General features: G+C 41.5%; 1 protein-coding gene across 1 annotated transcript in view; it reads left to right on the forward strand.

Moving 5' to 3' along the window:
* The window catches only part of SLC16A10 (solute carrier family 16 member 10), a 70,433-nt gene extending 59,973 nt beyond the window's left edge, over positions 1-10,460 (forward strand). The window contains exons 5-6 of the mRNA XM_019538187.1: positions 2,114-2,342; positions 4,407-10,460. Coding sequence (XP_019393732.1) covers positions 2,114-2,342; positions 4,407-4,642 — 465 coding nt within the window. The 3' untranslated portion in view covers positions 4,643-10,460. The remainder of the gene's footprint in view (positions 1-2,113; positions 2,343-4,406) is intronic.
* Positions 10,461-18,988: the final 8,528 nt, after the last annotated feature.

Raw genomic sequence — 18,988 nt, forward strand, 5'->3', positions numbered from 1 at the left:
GATAGGATCAGGGACAGTTTGGCATAATTGGGGTTGGTGGGATTGGGGCCGGGTGGGTGGGAACAGGGATGATGGGTCTGCAGTGGGGCTTGGTGGGATTTATGGGGAGGGGTTGTGGGACAGTTCAGCACTTAGATTGATATAACCAGATGAAAAAGGCTCCCTAGATCATTGCTGCTGTTCTACAGTAGGAACTCCTTGTACTACATACCATGAAATCTGCTTAACTAGTCACTGGGATAAGTCCTGACTTTGTTCTTTTCAGTTAGTAAGGTTCACATGTGGGTGAACTAAGTATGTACGTATCCATAGTAATTTGGATACATGCAAATTACTATGGGCACGTTTATTTTGAACCCATTTACAGTATTTCAGAGTCACTATTTTTTGGTCCTTTGTATTTTGAATCAGTGAGGTTTCCCTTGTCTGAGGGACCAGAAAATAGCTTTGACTTTCAAAGTAGATATTTTGGATAATTATCCATATAGCAAAAAAGCATACACAAATAAATAGTTTTGGTTGGGAAGTGACAATTGCTTGAAGTATCTGATACTTTGAACTATCCCATATTGAACAAATGAGGTTTTCCTGTACTATTGTGGAAGTCTGCTTTTTGTAGGAGAAATCTTTTTCACCTTGCCTGTATATTTTTAGTTTTAAAGGTAAGAGATATCAATAGAAAGGAGGAAGGAATACTGGACATAGTTTTGGACTGATTCATAATCTACTGTCACACTTGGGAGATTTTATTATGTCCAAAGCCAATTACAAAAAGGACATAAATTATAATTGTATATAGTTTAAAAGTCACCAGTTTTTTACCTCTCTCTGGCTGATAGCTGTAAAATTTGCAATAGTATCTTTCAAGTTTTATAGATGTATCATTTACTTCAAAGAGGCAGCTGTTGTTTCAGGATTTGTTTGTTTGTTTGTTTTTATTTAGGTGACTAGAGTAAAAACTCTTGATATTCCACTTTGGAGGGCATGGACTCTACAGTTACATAATGACATGCTGTGTTGCAGCTCATTTAAAGATAGGAAAAACTTATGCTCTTTTTTAATTGGTCCCTTTTCCTGGATCTTTAAGAGCACACATAAGAATCTACTACTCAGAAGTGGTGATGCTGGTGTATAAATTGTTAAAACAATGTATTTAGTATTTCTTTATTCTTCTTATTTGTATCTCTTAACTGAAAGAGTAGTGTGTGGAATCATAATGTATATACTTCTCATCTCCAAGAGGCTAATAGCCTTTACAGCAGTGTTGTTCATAGTGAATGCAGAGCATTTTTACTGCTTCAGCAACAGTGGTTCTGAACTGCAACTAGAAGCTGACTATCATCTATGACTCTAGTGTTTTGGAGCTGAGCGTTTTACAAGTCTTCTACTTCACAAATGTATAGCTTTACTTTCCCTTTTCTGTATCTGTGTCGCATCTACACATGTGCTTTACTATAGAGTAGACTAATTAGCCGGTGATATTAGTTCCTAAAGTTGCAAAACAAGAAAATAGCATGCTGGGCTGTATTAATAGATGTATCACTTGCAAATCAAAGGAAGTGGTTCTCCTGCTATATTTGGCACTGGCAAGGCCTCACCTGGAGTTTTGTGTCCAATCTGGGCCCCATACCTCAAGAAAGATGTGGATAGATTGGAAAGAGTCCAGGGGCGAGTGATTAAAGTGATTATAAAGGCTTGGGAAACATGGCTTAGGAGCAGAGTTGTCCAACTTGTGGCCTATGGGCAGATGGGTTTTGTGCCCCATAGCCTCTCCTGTGTGGCTGCCACTCCTCCTGCCACTGCTGCTGCTGCTGCTTGGGTCTCTGGGCTCCCCCTCCTTCTGAATTATGGTGGCAACTGCAGTAGGGGGATGAGAGGGACCCTACACCCAGTGGCTGCTGCATTGTTTCTTGATGACCCCCATGGGTTGTGACCCTCCCCACTGCTGTCCAGGGTGCAAACTTGACCAGTTCACCCATCTGGCAGGCCACTGGGATTGTCTTCGTGGGCCACATGGTACACACTCCTCATTTAGAACCTGTTGCTGCTCCACATATTCTGAGGTTCCTTTCGTCATTTAATGCAATATATCTTTTTCCTCTACCATATCTAGGTGATCTCGTTCTTCTTCATTGGGCTGATGTCCATGATGATTCCACTGTGCCATGTCTTTGGAGGTCTCATTGCTGTCTGCCTCTTCATGGGTCTGTTTGATGGCTGCTTCATTTGCATCATGGCTCCTATTGCCTTTGAGTTGGTTGGTGCCCAAGATGTCTCTCAAGCCATAGGATTTCTGCTGGGACTCATGTCAATTCCTATGATTGTTGGTCCCCCCATTGCAGGTAAATGTTGAGACAGTTGGTAGCCTGTACATCTAACTACTTAATCATTTCTAAGAAGTGAGATTTGTATTTAAGATGAGGCAAATGGCAAAGGGTAATTCCTTGTCACTGCTTTTACCTTTTAGTTTTCCTTTTTTACTTTAGATTTGGCATCTTAAAACACGCAGGTGTAATACTTTGTCCTCCCAAAGACACTTCAAGATTTCCATTTGGGTATAAGAATCTAATATTTTAATTTAACATAATGGCTGGACCCAGGACAAACACCACTTGATACCTACTTCCATTTAGACATGAAGCCATTGTTGGCTACATTTTTGAGAACTGTACAACGATCCAACTAATTATGTGTCCATCTTACAACATTTTCATCAAGGCTATGGGTGCTCAACCTCTGGCCCATGGAACCATAGATTATCTGGCTCACAGCATTCTTTGTGGATTGGAAAGTTTGGCGGCAGGGGAGTGGTGGCCATAAATATGGCCACCCTTCTTCACTGCCAAATTCCCAAACCCTGAGCCCTGCACAGCAGGTTGGGGCCAGATCACACCTCTCACTTCCCCTCCAGAGCTGGATGAGGCTGGGCCATGCCTCTCCACCTAGGCTGGATGGGGCTGGTTCACACCCCCTTTCCCTTGCGAGGCCAGGTTGTGGCTGGCTCAAACCCCCTCCACTACCACAGGGTTAAGTCAAGCCCCCTTCCCCTTGTGGGGCTGGGCCATACCCTCTTCCCCCCACAGGAAGTAATTGGGGCTGGGCCATGCTCCTTTCCCTTGTGGAGCTGGGCCCCAGCCCCTCTGTCCTACCCATGAGGTCAGGTTGAAGCGGGGATGCCCCTTGCACCACTCTGCCATAACTACCCTGTGTGGGATTGGGACCATCAGCTGGAGCCAGCCTGTAGAGGACCTGGGCACTACCCATCTGGCCAGCCAGCCAAAAATGTTGAGCATCACTGATCTAGGTTGTATTTCCATAGCTTGCTAGGAGACTGTCATGTGAGATAGTAAAAGGCCTTGCTAAAATTCCTCTCCCTCCATCCATAAAGCCAGATACTTTGACATAGAAGGAAATCAACATGATCAGGTATGCTGTTTGTTCATCAGGTTTTTGTTGCATCCATGGTGGCTGTTCCCTACTATCTTGTATCTCTACCTAGAGGACTAGGTGCTTTCTGACTCCACCTAGAGGACTAGGTGTTTGGAAAGGGATTCCTTGATGACATGCTCCATGGTCTTTTTAGGTATCAGGGTCAGACTCTGATCTCCTTTCTTCTGTTTCTTAAAGACTGTTTCTATACTTGCCTTTTTCCAGTCGCTGGGGGCCTCACCTGACTGTCACAAATTCTTGAAGATGATAAGCAAGCCTATGGCTCTGAAACTACCTCAGTTCTTTCAATATGCGAGAATACATTCCCTTTGGCCCTGGTGACATGAAAATTTCCAGCTATTCTAAGGATGGAAACAGACATCACCTTTGTGTGCCATAAACATTTTGACAGCAGCACAAAGTCAAAACAAACTGATGTCTGAACTGGGACTAGCTACCTGGATCAAGGACAAGAAGAAGTCCTTTTTCAAATACTTAGGAGGTAAAAAGAAAGTACTGGGTAACATAGGGCCTCTGCAAGACATGCTAGGAAATCTGGTGTTAGCACCAGATGACAATGCTAACCTCTTTAACAATTTCTTTGCTTCCATTTTTCTGAGCAGGGACCAGATCATCTCCCCCCTGATCTGGTACTATTTTCTTAAGAGTGAGAAGATAAATGATGAATTTAGCAGACAAAGGACGGAAGTGAAATCCTCAAAATTCAAACTGGAAATGTAGTACAAGTTTGTAATAGTGAAGGTAATTACAGTTAGCAGACATTTCCAAGGTATGGTGAATCCTTTATCAGTCCTTTATCTTTTTAAAAGGGTCTGATCCAGTTCAACCACAAGTTTAATTGAGTTAGATAGAAGAATCTTGAAGTAATATTATATATAGTCCTGTGTTATGCAGGGAGTCAAGCTAAAACATCCGTTACTAAATTATGTATTGGTGATAATTTTCTTTCTTCCCAGGTTTACTGCGTGACTACCTAGGTACCTATGATGTAGCGTTCTACCTGGCTGGAGTTCCCCCCATTATTGGTGGCGCCATATTATGCTTCATTCCATGGGTACATGAAAAGAAAAAGCTAAAAGAAAAAGCAAAAACTGTTGATGGAGCAACAACTGAGAAAATGCTGGAAAATGACAGCACTTTGGTATCAGGCACAACAGAAAAGCCCAGCAAGGAAATAGACTCTGTTATTTGATGCATTGTATCTTCTTACCAGGCTGAAGTTGTTTTCAAAGGAGCTAGATCATGTTTCTGACTTTAAGCAGAAAATCTATTATTATTTTTCAAAATTGGACATCGTGCTCAAATTGCAAAACTGCTAAGAGCTAAGCATCTTCTCCAGCACAGAATAGCTTTCTGGATGAGACCTCGAGTCTGGTTTTAAGCCATGATTTCAAGGCATTTGAAGTTTTTTATAGCATCAGTGTGCATCTGCCAGTGATTCTGCATGCGAACAGATTATTTTTTTAATCCATCAGGATGTATTTCCAGAAGTGTGAAAGCTGTTTTGGATTCACTGACCCTTCCAGGATAGCTTTGGGAATTTTACAGTCCGTCCAAAAAAGGAAAATTTCTTATATGGCTTATAAGAGGGCTGTTAGTAGCTCATAGACTAAGTCCCCTCCCCCCATTTTTTCATTGCGTTTTAAATACTTTTACAATCCTATAGTAATAAGCAGGAATATCTAGTGTTGTCATTTTCTATTCTTTCCTGAAATTATCTTGCTTTTGGAAGCTAAATTATTCTATTTCATTTTCTCTTAATACTTCTGTTCTATTTGCTTAAATTCATCCTAGACCACTTTTTCCATTAGTTCACCTTTTTTATAATCTGATCAGTAGACATTTTAGGATTATATCTGATTTACACATGTATTGAACATAAACAAGTGAATAACTTCAGCATTAAAGCAGCTGAAATATTGGTATTGTTAGTACCCAAGTACTACAGTTAATCAAGTCCTTCTTTTACAGTGCTGGAGTAGCTGGTAGTTTTAAAAATCTAGTTAACTGCAGTGCTTGGGTGCAGAACTGTGAATTAGATTAAATTTTAAATTTTGAATTTGTTTCTTTTTTTAGGGTTTCAGTAGAAAATAATTAAAGACAGCTTTAAAGGATACATTTTAAGTGTGCAATAAGATTCAATTGTTCATGCAGATCAATGGAAAGATACATGAAATATATTTAAGAGCTATTTTAGCTACATTAGACAATTTTGAAAGATTCTGCAGTTATGCAAATTAATTATAGACCTTTATGTTTTTATTCATAGTGCATGTAGGATACAACTTCCTATTTTCAAGAAATGCAAAAAATTGTCTTTGTAGGCACAATTCCTCACTTAACATACTGGTTCACATCCCTTATTACTTGCACAGTCCTAAATTGGGTGTCAAACCCATATTTTTGAACACCTTTCTCTGAACGTTACTGCAGCCTATGGTTTGTCTGAAATAAGATCTTAAGAGTGCGTCTGAATTTATCAGGATTACACTTGAACTGTGCTGCTTATGCAATGGAACGCTTAAATAGATACTCATTTTACTAGGGCCATGTAATGCTACTTATGTAACAGCAAAGAAAATAGTTATCTGAAAACTAAAAGCACATTCAAATATGATTTCTCACGTAGTTGTCAGTATCATTTGGATGTGCAATTCCTATTTAGGAGCACACCTTTTAAAAATGTAATCCTTACTGCCATTTCACTATTTTTAATTTAATTTCTTCATTTTTACCAAAGATTGTGAATTGCTCATACAACTTGATATTACTGTGAAGTGAAACATGTTATATTAGCAATATTTAGATTAAAAGATATATTTTTTTAAACCCCATTAAGTAATTAGATAAGTATCTTAATTATTATGGGCCAGATTCTGTCATCCTACTTACATTGCTTAGTCCATATTAAAAATGAACAAGGCTCATCAGAGTCTAACTGAAACTGGAAATGGTAAAATGACAATTCTTCCTTTTAAGAGAGACCATTAGAAATGGCTGGGAAGTCTAGGAGCACAGATTCCCGTGACATGTAGTGGGATCAGTGCTCCTTAATCTCTTTTGCTTTTGAAAATCTAATTTCTAAAAAAGTAAGTAATGTTATTAGTTAAAATCCTCAAGAAATGATGCTTTCATTACAGAAATTACATTAGCAACCACATTATTTATGCTCTTGATTCTTCTTCCAGGTGATATTATTCAGTGTTGGGTATTGCACTGGCAATGAAATACACAGTGAAATTTATGATAAAATCCTCTTACTCATTTCAGCTACTTTGGTTATGAAAATTAATATTTATCATACTGTTTATTATTTCAAAGGATTTTTTTGTGGTAAATTCAGGAAGGCCATTTAGCACTTGCTGTGCTCTGAACTCATGAGAGGCATCAGGTCGTGCCTGCCTCTCTACTCGGCACAATATTATAATAATATCTTTATAAATAATCTGAAAGAAAATAAAAGCCATTGCTGATAAATTTTGCAGATGACACAAAAATGGAATGGCAACCATGTGGTACACTGGCCTTGTATGAGAAATACATCAATACAGCCAAATATGAGGCAGGCATTTTAAAAAGAAAAAATGTAGCCCATATTTATAGGTTACAGTCTGTATTTTTTTTAAATATCTTGGAGTGGGATGTGTTGTGAGGTGCATAATCAAAAGAGTTAATGCAATCTTGAAATGTATGAGGAGTGAACTACAGAATACAAGTCAGAACGTGGCATCGATTAGTGTGATCATCAGTTGAATGCTATGTCCAGTTTGGGTTTCAACATTTGAAAAAGGATGTTGAAAAATTAAATGCTGAAGTAAAACTTCAGAAAAAGCAAAGATGACTTGAGGTTTGGGAAAAGTGTCTTATAGTAAAAGACTTAAAAACATCTAAAACTAATTAAGACAAGATACTGAAAGATACTGATGTAGGGAGATGTTCAGTAAGACATTTCTTCAGTCTAGCAGACAAAGGCATAACAAGGTCCTATGTTTGGAGTTATATAAATTCAGAATAAAAATAAGATGCAGAAGGTAACTGCAAAGAACAGCTTACTCATAAATGGAAATTTCTTTGTTACCCAGTCTTTAATTGAGATGGGTTGTCTTTCTAAAAAAATAAATAATTATCCAGTTCTGTCAGAAGTAATGCTGGCTGAAACTATCTTGTGTTTAGTTACAGACTAAATTATTATAATGGTCTTTTCTAGTCTTAAGATCTATTTAAATAATTTACATTTCATATCAAAATTTATGTCTTCATCCCAAAGTTTCAATGTGATGCATCACAAGTAATGCTGTATAAAAAGTATCTGCTTGCTAGTTACAGTGCAGATGCAAATGTCTTGTTTCGTCTAAAAGATTTTTTTAATTTAAAATATTTCATCCACTTTATGAGGCAACAGATATAATATTAAGGCTTTTCCTCATCAAAATTAAGCAGTTTTTGACAGGCTAGAAAATTAAAGCATCTGAAAAAATAATTCACTTCAATTTGGCAGAAGTCACATTTCTGAATCAGGAAATGGTAACTTCCATAGACGAGTAATCCTGCTCTGCTTCTCCTAGCTGCTTCAACCTTACCTCCACGTCTCTGCCTCCCCACCTGCCTCCCATTTCCCAGAAATATTTTCAGGAAAGGTCCTAGGAGCAGCTTGGAGAGAGGGATTAGTTTAGAAGGTGGAATGCCGGTTTCCTAGTGTGTGAACAGTATCAGCTCAAATGCTGTACCCTTCTGTGTAGTATGCTGCGTCTTGAAAAGCTCAGTCCGAGCAAGCTGGATGCAAACATTTCACATGGCTTACTGACATTTTCTTTTTAGGTTCTTATGTGCTCCTTGTCTCTGTGATATCTGAATAATATACCCTGCATTGCTAAGGGATATGAACATACTTAGAGCTGTGTTATACAGCTGTGTATACAAGAATACATAAGTATAATAAATTGAAACCAGGGCTGATGGTTAAACTCATGCTAGTTATGCATTGCAGGTAGGACTCTAGCAGAATCTTGAATCCATTGACACTATTTGGCTCTGTATGTTGTAGCCATATAAACTTATATAGAGCAGACTGGCAGTCTTTTCTACCAAAAGTGCTTTCGAGTCTGGTCTACACTGACCAGACAGAAATTTGCTTAATATACTTGTGGTCACCATCTGAACAGCTCCCTAAGGTGTTCAGTGCAGTCAAAGACAGCTTAGATAGCACTTGTGTGATCCACTTTTTGAAGATGTGTGTGGTACAGTGAACAATGGCAATCTTCTCTTTTTCTGTCTTTTGATCACTGGAGCACAAGATCTGGGCATACACATCAATAACGCCCACCTGAAATTCTCGATCTCAGATAGCTGGTGATCTCAGTGTTGGGCTGTTAATTTTGGCTTACAGAAGTCGCTCTGAACACTAGGCACTCATGGCTAGATCCAAAAAAGGATACAGGTAGAAATGAGGTGGCAGACTCTAACAATGCAATCCTGAAAACCTCCTATTCAGCTACTATCTAACCCTGAAGGCTCCATGCAGCACTCTGTGACTTTAAAGTTTCTTACCTGCCCGAAAGTTCAACTTTTACACTTGTACAAAAGAGCCTCAATTGGACAAAGCTGGGCAGTTCAGCTGCAAGCTGAACCTTCACTGTGTCCCAAAACTTAGACATTACTATGACTAAAAGACCTGAGGAGGTATTTCATGCATTTGAATGTTTGTCTAACTTTACCCCAACTAAATAGGTGGTCAAATACAAGAAACCCTTGCCTTGCATAACGATTTTAGCTAATAGCTGTTTCCTGTAAAATACAGTGCTGGAAGTAAGGATTAAAACCCAGATCCACACACACCCACACCCAGATACACACACATGCACCTTAAACAGTAAACTAGTCATGCTCCCTCTAGCCCCAGGCACCTTGAATTCCTTGTGAATAGCAAGTGCACCTATCCCCCAGGAACAGCTGATAGTCTTGACTGCAGCACTCCCCTGACGGAAGTGAAGTTGGATTCCCTGCAAGTGCTCTAATAATAATGATAAAAATGACAGTAGCAGCCCTTACACAATCTAGAGGGCACCATCTTCTTAAAAGAAAGGAACACTCAAGTTTATTGGAAGAAATGGCCCTGGTGTTTACTTTCAGTAGGGCTATAGGTCTCAAGGAGATTATGGAGCCCTGAATTAGGTGTCTGGGAACAGGATTTAAGATCGATCCCTCCCTATGGTCTTTTCTTTTTAGATAGTGCTAGGCATTTGGGTACTTAATGTGCTCACATGAGGGAGCTGCCTGATCAGCATGCTGGCCCCACTCTAGGTGCCTGTGCTCTGTACATGATGAGTCCAGGTGCCGCGTGCTAGGTTCTGGATTCCATCATAGGGGCCGGAGACCCAAATATTGGGGTTGGTAGCTAGAAATTAGGTGCTGCAGTATTCTCTATTGGAACTGGCCTTCCAATACTACAGAGCTAGGTGTGATATAAGAACCCAAATAGAATATATTTTCACTAAGGATTATGTAAATTCTGTCTCTGGTTTCACAGTCAGGTACAGAGAGCATCTGTGGCAGAAGTGTGAAAGAAAATTTAAAAACAATATTTAAAAAAAAAGGAATTATTGTCCTTAGCTTTTGATTTTGACAAGCGTTACACCATTCAATCCTAGAGAGAGTTATAAAGTCAGGGCAACATTTTTAATACATGCTTTATTCTTTTTATATGTGAAAGGAGTCACCATTTTTAAGAATTTCAGAAATGTGGATATTAAGTTTAGGCCTTCTATATTTTATACTAAAATGTGTGCTAATATAGATGACACTGACAAGTGTTTGGGTGTCTTTATAGACACTGTATTTTATATGTTCGTTTTTATGCTAATTAATGTTCACATTGCTAGCCTTAACTCCATGCTTTCTAAATCTGCTTTTTTTAGAAGCATAAAGAATGAATGTCTGATGTTATTCATGGTGCTAAAATAATTGTAATCCATCTCTAATTACTCAAAATAAACAAGCATAGTTCAAAAGTGGTTCTGTTTGCTATTGTGAATGTCATATTGTAGAGCTTGGTGTCCTTAAAACCTCCTTTTGTGCTTTAAGTCACTTTCTGCTCTGTTGTGGTGTTGCTGTTCTGTCTTGTGTCCTCTGAATGTAAAAAGCAAAACAATCCACACTGCTTTTACTTACCTATTTACAATTGTATTTTTGTTGTATATGCTCCATTTAACTCATATTTACACTAAATTTAAATATATGGGGCAAATTGACTTGTCCTTTCACAGCATCTGATGAAGTAAGCTTTAGCTCATGGAAGCTTGTGACGGACACAGACAGATTAACCAAAATCTACCCTGCCTTCTGCTTATTCTAATTATGCCAGATAAACATTTTAAAATTATTTAAGTGATTTAGGACCTGAAGCTTTTGACTTTTAATGCTACTTAGGGACTTTAGACTTAATATGTTCCCTTCTAGGATTGAATAGAAATTTTAATGGATAGAAATGAATTGCTAGACTACTGTCCCATGGCATGAAAAATACCCCTTCCCATGTGCAGATGCAGTACAGCAGAGAACTATAAATTTCATGTACAAGAATTTGCCCTGGAGTCCTCTTATATCCCCAGTCCTTGTCATGACTGTAATAATTTCAAACAATGTTTAACTTTCATGGTTAGGAGGAGGACATTAACAATATGAAGCACGTGTAAAAACAAAGTAGTGTTCTCTTCAGGAGCCTCTACATCAGGGGCAGGCAATTATTTTGGCTCGAGGGCTACTTTACCAGTTTTGGTGAGCTGTTGAGGGCCACACGGGTAGCCCATTCCTTGACAGTTGTCCCGCCCCCTGGTTGCCATCTTGAAACCAGAAGTCCTGCCCCCTAACCCCTGATCTTTGCCACCGGAAGTCCCTCTCCTTCTCCCTTGGACTCCTTTTGGGAGGGGGAGGTTTAGAACCAGAAAAAAAAACAATAAATCATACACTACAAGTCAAACACCTACTATAATATTTTAATTTTATTGCAAAAAATATTTTTTCATGATTTGTGTTTGCGTAGTATATATAGAGGCGATTGCATAATACCTAAAAAAAAAAAAATCTTAGTCTTGCATATTGTGTGGGGGATGTGAGGGGTTGGAGGGGGGTGTGTGTGGTGTGTGTATGTATGGTGGGGGGGTTGTGAGGAGGTGATTGTGTGTGTGTGGGGCATTTACCTTTTATAGCATTGCTCCGCGCCATGCATGTGCAATTCCCGCAGTCATGTGTCATTGGAGGAAAGCCCCATGTGCTGGAGCTGGCTGCCTTCTTTGCCCCCTGCCGTGCAGGTCCCGGGACCCTCCTCCACTTCTGAAGGACTTTGCCACAGGACAAGGTGTCTGGAGAGGAAGATTACATACTGTATGTTTGCTTGTGCATTGTTGCTTTTCAATAGGGCTGTGCGAAGCTTTGGCCTCCAATTTGATTCAGTGGAGATTTAGCCCGATTCGATGGCCAAATCTCTGAATCAAATCAGGAGGCCCATTAATCTCTCCAAATCGAATCAGAACCCTCCGAACCAATTCGGAGAGATTTGGAAAGATTCTGCGATTCAGACATAGACACAGCTTTAAATGTTTTTTCTGTATACCTCTAAGTAGCAGGCGGCTTGGGAGTGCTGTGATGCTGGGGCGCATGTAGTGTCCCACAGAAGCACGGGGGATTCCCCAGCGCGCTTGGCAGCAGACCCAGAAGTGGACTAGAAGCACTTCAGGTCCACTTCTGGGTCTGCCAGAGAGCGTGCAGGGGGACCCCCCTGGCTCAGCGACTGGTGCCTCCTGGGTCTGAGGGGGCACCTGGGGACACCCTGTGGCCGACTGTTGAGCTGGGAGGGCACGTGGGCGCCTCCCTCATGCTCTCTGGCAGACCCCGAAGTGGACTGGAAGTATTTCCGGTCCGCTTCCAGGTTTGCTACTGAGCATGCGGGGCACCCCCCCACTCTTGTGGGATGCTCCATCCACCCCAGCATCACAGATTTCGTGAGCTATGCTGGTACCTTGAGATATGTAGAAAAAGCATTTAAAGCTGTGGCCAAATTGCTGATTGCTTGATTTTCAGATTTGGATTCGGCTGAATTGAATCGGGAATTGTGATTCAAATCAACTAACTGAATTACAGTCCCTGATTCAGGCCAAATCTGAATTGAATAGAGCCCGTTTTGCACACTTCTACTTTTCAAGGACAGCTTCAACTATTCCCTCATACCAAAGAGCATTTCTGTCCTGCACTGCACTAGTAGTTCCATTTTTTCAATCCACTTGTATGCACAGTAAATCTCCAGAACAGCCCTTGTTAATTTGACATTAGAAACTGATTACATAAAAGCAGCACAGCAGTTACTGAACTATTTTTTAGCCAAAGATCTGTTGTCCTTGAAGAATGTGAATAGAACTTTTTTTTTAATCTTGGAAGTTATACAGCATCTTTCTTGATCACCACAAATGCTTGTTTATTAAACTTGTGCAATATTTTGTTTTCAATATGGCTGTGGGCAGCACAATCATTTTGTGTGGCATTGTTAGATGATGACTGCTAAATTTAATGCGGAAGAAAGTTTCTTCTTATTTCCAAAACGTAGAAATATTGTACTGTTAGGCAGTTAAAACATGTTTAGTTTGAAATGCATATTGATTTTAATTAAATCGTTTGTACATAAAATCAATTTTGTTTGAAGGATTCATTATCACATCACTATCACGTCCTGTAAGCTTTCAGAAATATGGGGCAGAAGTCTAATTGTCTGAACTGCGCTGGTTAGGTAATACTTTCTAAATAGCTACATGCAAACTGACTGTGAATAGCCAGGCGACATTTTTAGATGCTTAATGGCTGTAGCTGCATATGCTTGTTTTTGTTTCCTCACATCATCTTGAGCGAGGCTGCACCTGCTGGGACCTGGAGTGGGTGCAGGATTATGTTGCTAGTCTGGGACTGTGAACTAGCTGTGTTGCAGAGCTATAGCACAGGCTTCTGTACTGAATAACTCCAGGGTTTCAAAAATAACTAGCTCCCTGGGAGTTCTCATCTTGATAGCAGCATAATACATTTTTAAAAATAGTAAATACTCTGAAAGCCAGCTTCTGCAACCCCTCTGCATGCTGAGTAGTGTCTTACTCCACAAGAGGTCTCATAAATAATAATGTTGGCAAAGCTAGCCTGTGACTCAGTAGCTAGCTCTTTGACAGGGTAGTTCATATAATATCCTGTTTCAAGTATAAAGAGTGGGGGGAAAATCATTAGATACATTTTTGGAAGTGTTGTCACCCCTTAATGACATATCAGAAGTTAACTAGCATGGTGACTGAGTAATTCTTGCCCTACTAAGGGTTACAAGAATCTTTTTTTTAACAGCCTGTCAACCAGTGTTGGCCTACATGCTTGAAAAATGTGGGAGAGTAAACTCTTCAGGCAGTGGCTATCATAATGTTTTGTTTGGAAAGGATAATGCCAGTAAAGAAATCCATTGTTATATTGCCAGGGCCACTGGGAAAGGAATTTGATCCATGTATGAAAGGCAGGCTTTTTTCCCTTTCCCTTCAGTGTATGCTAACTGCGTGTCTAGGACCCGGGATGTTCATTCAAGATCTTTTGACAGATAACCTGCTCATCTCCTTCCTACTCGACCATGGGGCAACTCCCTCAGTTCTAGCACAGATTTAAAACTTTATTAGAAAACGTTGTGTTTTTTTACATGGATTTGTAGAGTTTGGGGATAATATAGGGCCCTGTGCATGGGTATGTAGGTGGTGTCAATGCAATTTAAGACATGCAGTCAGTCATGCTGCCTACATTAGCCCAGGATACAGGGGTTAAGAAGTTCCAGTGACTATTCAATACACTTGTAAGGTAGTAAGACCTTCTTAGGCAATGGTTTTAGCATGTGGTGTGCAATGGCTGGGGTGGGGGGGGGACAGTCAAAGGGATTAAAGGTATGTCAGTTAATGGTGTGTGCAGGAGGGGTTCAGTCCCACTTCAGTCTTGCTTCTGACTGGTGGTTTTGGGCAGCTGTCTTCATATTAGCAATGACCTGGGATGTACTTGATGTAGATGAGGTGCCGCATGGTATCCAGTACCATCCAGTGGTAAGGGACAGCTGTTTCATGCAGTGGTGCATGTGAGCCTGCACTCTGCAGGCTCACAAGATGCTCTTGTTACTTGGGCTCCAAGAACCCCAGTGCTCAGCACCCGCACTGCTGCATTGTTCTCTTTCTCCCTCAGGCTGTCAGCTGCTGTCCTGGGCTTCTCTGAAAGCCTGGACACAGTCATATGCATTACTAGGGGTGTACTTAAATCATGGTTTCACAGATTGTGTGGAAATCACAACATCCGGGATTGTCTGCAAGATCAACAAAAACAGATAACAAGCTAGCTCCCCAGTGGGAACTAGCAGTCCTTGCTGTGTTGCCACCCAGCCTTGCAGCTTGCCCAGGAGGGGAAGGCACCAGGAGGAAAAGGCATGGAGGGCAGCAGAAAAAAATGGCTGTCACCCCCTAGTCCCTCCTCCCTCCCCCTCCAAAGTCTCTTCACCAGTCAGCATTGAGGGCCAGAGCTCCAGGAAGGGCAGCCAGCCATGAAGACAGTGGCTGCCCCCTCATCTCTCCTCCCCACTGGGGCCTCTCCACCAATCAGTGCTGAGGGGCTCAGCTGTCAAAGCACATCTGCAAAATGTCTGCAGAATTTACTCATGCTGCATCCGACCCATGAAAAGTGGTAAGTCTAACTACAATTTAAGCAGACCCCTATGCATTACATATGCAACAGCAGGGATGCCAGAGGCATGGGGCTAGAAGGAGAGCAAGTAAAAAAAAGAGCACAGAGGGAGCCTGCCCTCACCTGTTGGGGGGGGGGTGTGTGTCCATTTTCTCTTTGCCCAGGGCCCCAATAAATTTTAATCCACCACTGGGCTGTACTAGCTGTATGCCAAATCCCTTGATTTCAGTATCAAAAGCAATGCTTAAACAGATCTGTGATGCCTGCTGATATGTGGGAGTACAGCTTGCAGTCAGCTGTTTGTACCTTATTAAACCTGGTTACAATTTGAACATGCCTTGCTTCAAAGAGAGGCCTTGAAATTGATGTGACCTAGTCAGTTGCAGGGTTGCTAAAAGCACAGTGCTGAGGGCAATTAAGAGGGACTAGAAGGATTAACCACTCACCCCACATCCCAGACAATTTTCAGCCAACCAGATTAATTGACTATGTGGCTTAAGCTGTCAAATGAAACATGATCAGAAACTAAAACTAGGAGTAGTTGTTAAAGCATGTGACCAGTTGCACAGAAAGTTCAGGCTTAGCATGAACTAAGATAAAGTAACACAAACGGACGAAATAAATCATTTCAATGTCAGGCAAAATATTTTTTTAAAACCAGATTGTTTTATCTGCTTGCCTGAGAAAAGAAACTAGCATAACCTTGCAGATCAGTCCTTAAACATTAATCACTGCAGGAAAGAAACTGATAAGCAATGCCTTTCTTTACTGTAAGCAGCTTGTTATGAGTAGTTGACAGGCAAGAAGTGTAAAGTATTCCTAATTAGACTACCTATCCCTCTGGCTTGGGATGGAAGTCCAGAAATAAAATCTGTGCTTCCTCCAATAAATTAGTCACTTACTGCATTCTGGCTGAGATTAAAAGCCACATCTTGTGTTTATGAAAGAACAGACCAATGAGGACTGTGTTCAAGCCCTGTACTTATTGCAGTGAATGCGTTTACAGTATTTGAACAACATGGCAAAAAAGTGAATAAATAAGCAAATTACTGATTTTTTTCATTTTTGTAACTGAGCCTTTCTGCACCAGGTCAGACTATTGGTTCATCTAGCTTTATCTTGTCCTAAAAGTGGACAATACGAGCTGCTTCAGTGGATGGCTATAAGAGCAGTGTGGATGTAAATTGTGCAGCATTGCACCATAAAGGAAAATGTTCTGCTTGATTGGAGGACATGATCAACTTAAGGCCTGAATAATGGAGACTGACTGCCTGGCAGGAAAGCTATATGAAGATCCCTGTGAGTAGTACACTGGCACATGGCACAATCCCTTCTATGAAAACTGTGCCAGTGCATCTGGATATCTGCCAAAAGGATAATGAAAAACCACAGGGTGTGAAGACTGTTTCTCATTATAACAGACTTCTTCAGACACCACACATCTTTTACGTAGCTACCTGAACCATACCAGTGTCCTGTCCCATTCCTACAACGTGGACTATACTACATCAACCTCTCTCTCTCTCTCACACACTCTCTTCCCCCCGCCACCTCGTTGACTTGAACAGGAAATTTTTAAAAAATCCTCAACTATAGTCTGTAACAATGTGCTACTGACTGTTACGTACACTTACTCTTTGAGTTCAGATATTTGATGTATGTGCTTTGGACTTAAAGGTCCTGGGCCCAACTTGATGATGAAAATCTGTGTGCATATACATTCATGTTTAGGGGGGTACATGGCTCCCTATGATAACATTTTTTTTCAAGATTGCTATTTTTAAAACAGAAATCACAGACAAAAATGTGCTCAGAATGTGACAGGCCTCAAGTCCAACACTCACAAATTAGGAAGCACCACACTTAAAGCTGTCCACGTGAACTTAATTTGTCCTCCTTCTGCACAAACATTGTGATAAAGGCTTTAATGACCATATTTACCTGAATCCAAGACAAGGCCCAAATAATTAGATTAGCTTTGGAAAATTACAAATTTGTTAGAATCTGTTAGATAGAATGTAATTAGTGGAAGGTCATCTCAACTTTGTCCCACCCCGCAAGCACTGTGACAGGGAAACCAGCAGTGGGGGGTGAGGGGCTAGACCTCCACCCCTCGCTCCCCTGCCCTTTGTCCCCCCACATGCTGCCCCCCTTGCCACTTGCCCTTCTGGGCCTGCCTCCACTGCCTGACCCCCTACCCTACACCCTGCCCCTGCTCCCTGTGCCTGCACCTGCCCCTCATGTTTGTGTTCTGCCCTTATCTTCTGCTGTAGCTCTGCCTCTCCAGAGCGCTCAGTAATGACAGGACCCCAGCCCCAGCTAGGGAGAAGCAGCAACAGCCCCTGGCTAGGCAGGGTTGGGGTTGGAGGGTTCAGAGCCTGAGCAGAAAGTAAAGAGGGGAGGGAACAGCTGGGGTAGGGGAGCAAGGAGTGCTGGGGGGGTGCAGGAAAGGCAAGGCATGGGGGACCAAGGGGTTGGGGCAAGCTGCAGGTTCTTACCCTCTGACCCAGTCTCACTAAGCCACTTCAGCCTGGGTCAGGCGGCAGCTCAGCTCTGGCTTCAGCCAGATGCCAAAGCTGGAGCTGAATCAACACCTGCCATGGGCTGGTACTTGAATCCAAGACAAGGCTTTTTTTCCTGCCATGCTAACTGGGGGGAGATGGGGACTTGTGTTAGATTCCAGTAAATAGGGTACATGATCAGCTACTGTGTGTTCTACGGTAGCTCTCTATCTTGTGCAATGCATGTGCCTGGCTGCTGAATGAGCTGGAAGCTGCAAGATGAGGAGGCCTGGATTACGCTCGAATTTACAACCACAACATATCACATAACTCGTCCACTTCATCCTCACCCACAAGAATTTTACTTTCAACAGCTGCCATTTTCTCTAAACCATGGACACAGCACTGGGCATCAAGATGACCTCCCCAATATGCCAGCCTCTTTTGGAAAGCTGCACTAAACCTAACTTACATACATGCCATTTTCATCACCTGGACTCACTCCCTGCTTTCTACCACAGCTTTTACCACTTCAACCCTTCTAGCAAATTCTGCCTGTGGTAACTCCTACATGCCATGATCCACAGCCAAAATGGCACCCTACAATCTTTATTTACAAAAAGCTCACAGAGTATCACACAAACGCAACAATCACACCAAAAAAACCTGTTCTTTGTAGCCAGGCCCTTAGTTATCACATCTGCTCAAGGAGAAGACATGTGACATCTACCTTACCAGCCTGAAAACTTTCTTTACCCAGCAAGGACACTTCAGCAGAGAAACAGACTGTATCTCTGAATACACCATGTGCATATCCTACAATAACTTGGTACAGGGTTGCCCAACTGGCCACTTCCAAATAGCTAAACTGCAGCCCACAGGGCTTGTCTCTACAAGTGTTGAAGCTGCTGTGATGACATAGCTCCAGAAGTCAAAGGGTGAACAGCGCTGTTGCTCACCCTTGCACTCCTCTTACTTGCTACCGAATTTGGGATCTTCAGTCTCTGCTGGCAACTCAAATTGATGCCAGGGAAAAAAGGGACAGTGAGCCAGGGAAAAAAGGGACAGTGGTGGCATTTGCCCTCTGTGTTCTGCAGCCATGCCAGCAGAGGTAGGTCATCCAGCTTGTGAAAATCCTCATGGTCTGAATCCAGCTCATGGAGCCAGGTAAGTTGGACAGCTGTGGCCTCCTACAATACAAAAAGAAAATCTTCACTGAGTGCACACCCCTTGTTGTCACACACTATCCCCTGTAGGACCCTATAAGAAGGCTCATCAAACAAGTATGGCCTCTACTCCAAGAGGATCAG

The sequence above is a fragment of the Crocodylus porosus genome, unplaced genomic scaffold (assembly GCF_001723895.1).
Source record: "Crocodylus porosus isolate Cpor-Errol unplaced genomic scaffold, CroPor_comp1, whole genome shotgun sequence".
Lineage (NCBI taxonomy): Eukaryota > Metazoa > Chordata > Crocodylia > Crocodylidae > Crocodylus > Crocodylus porosus.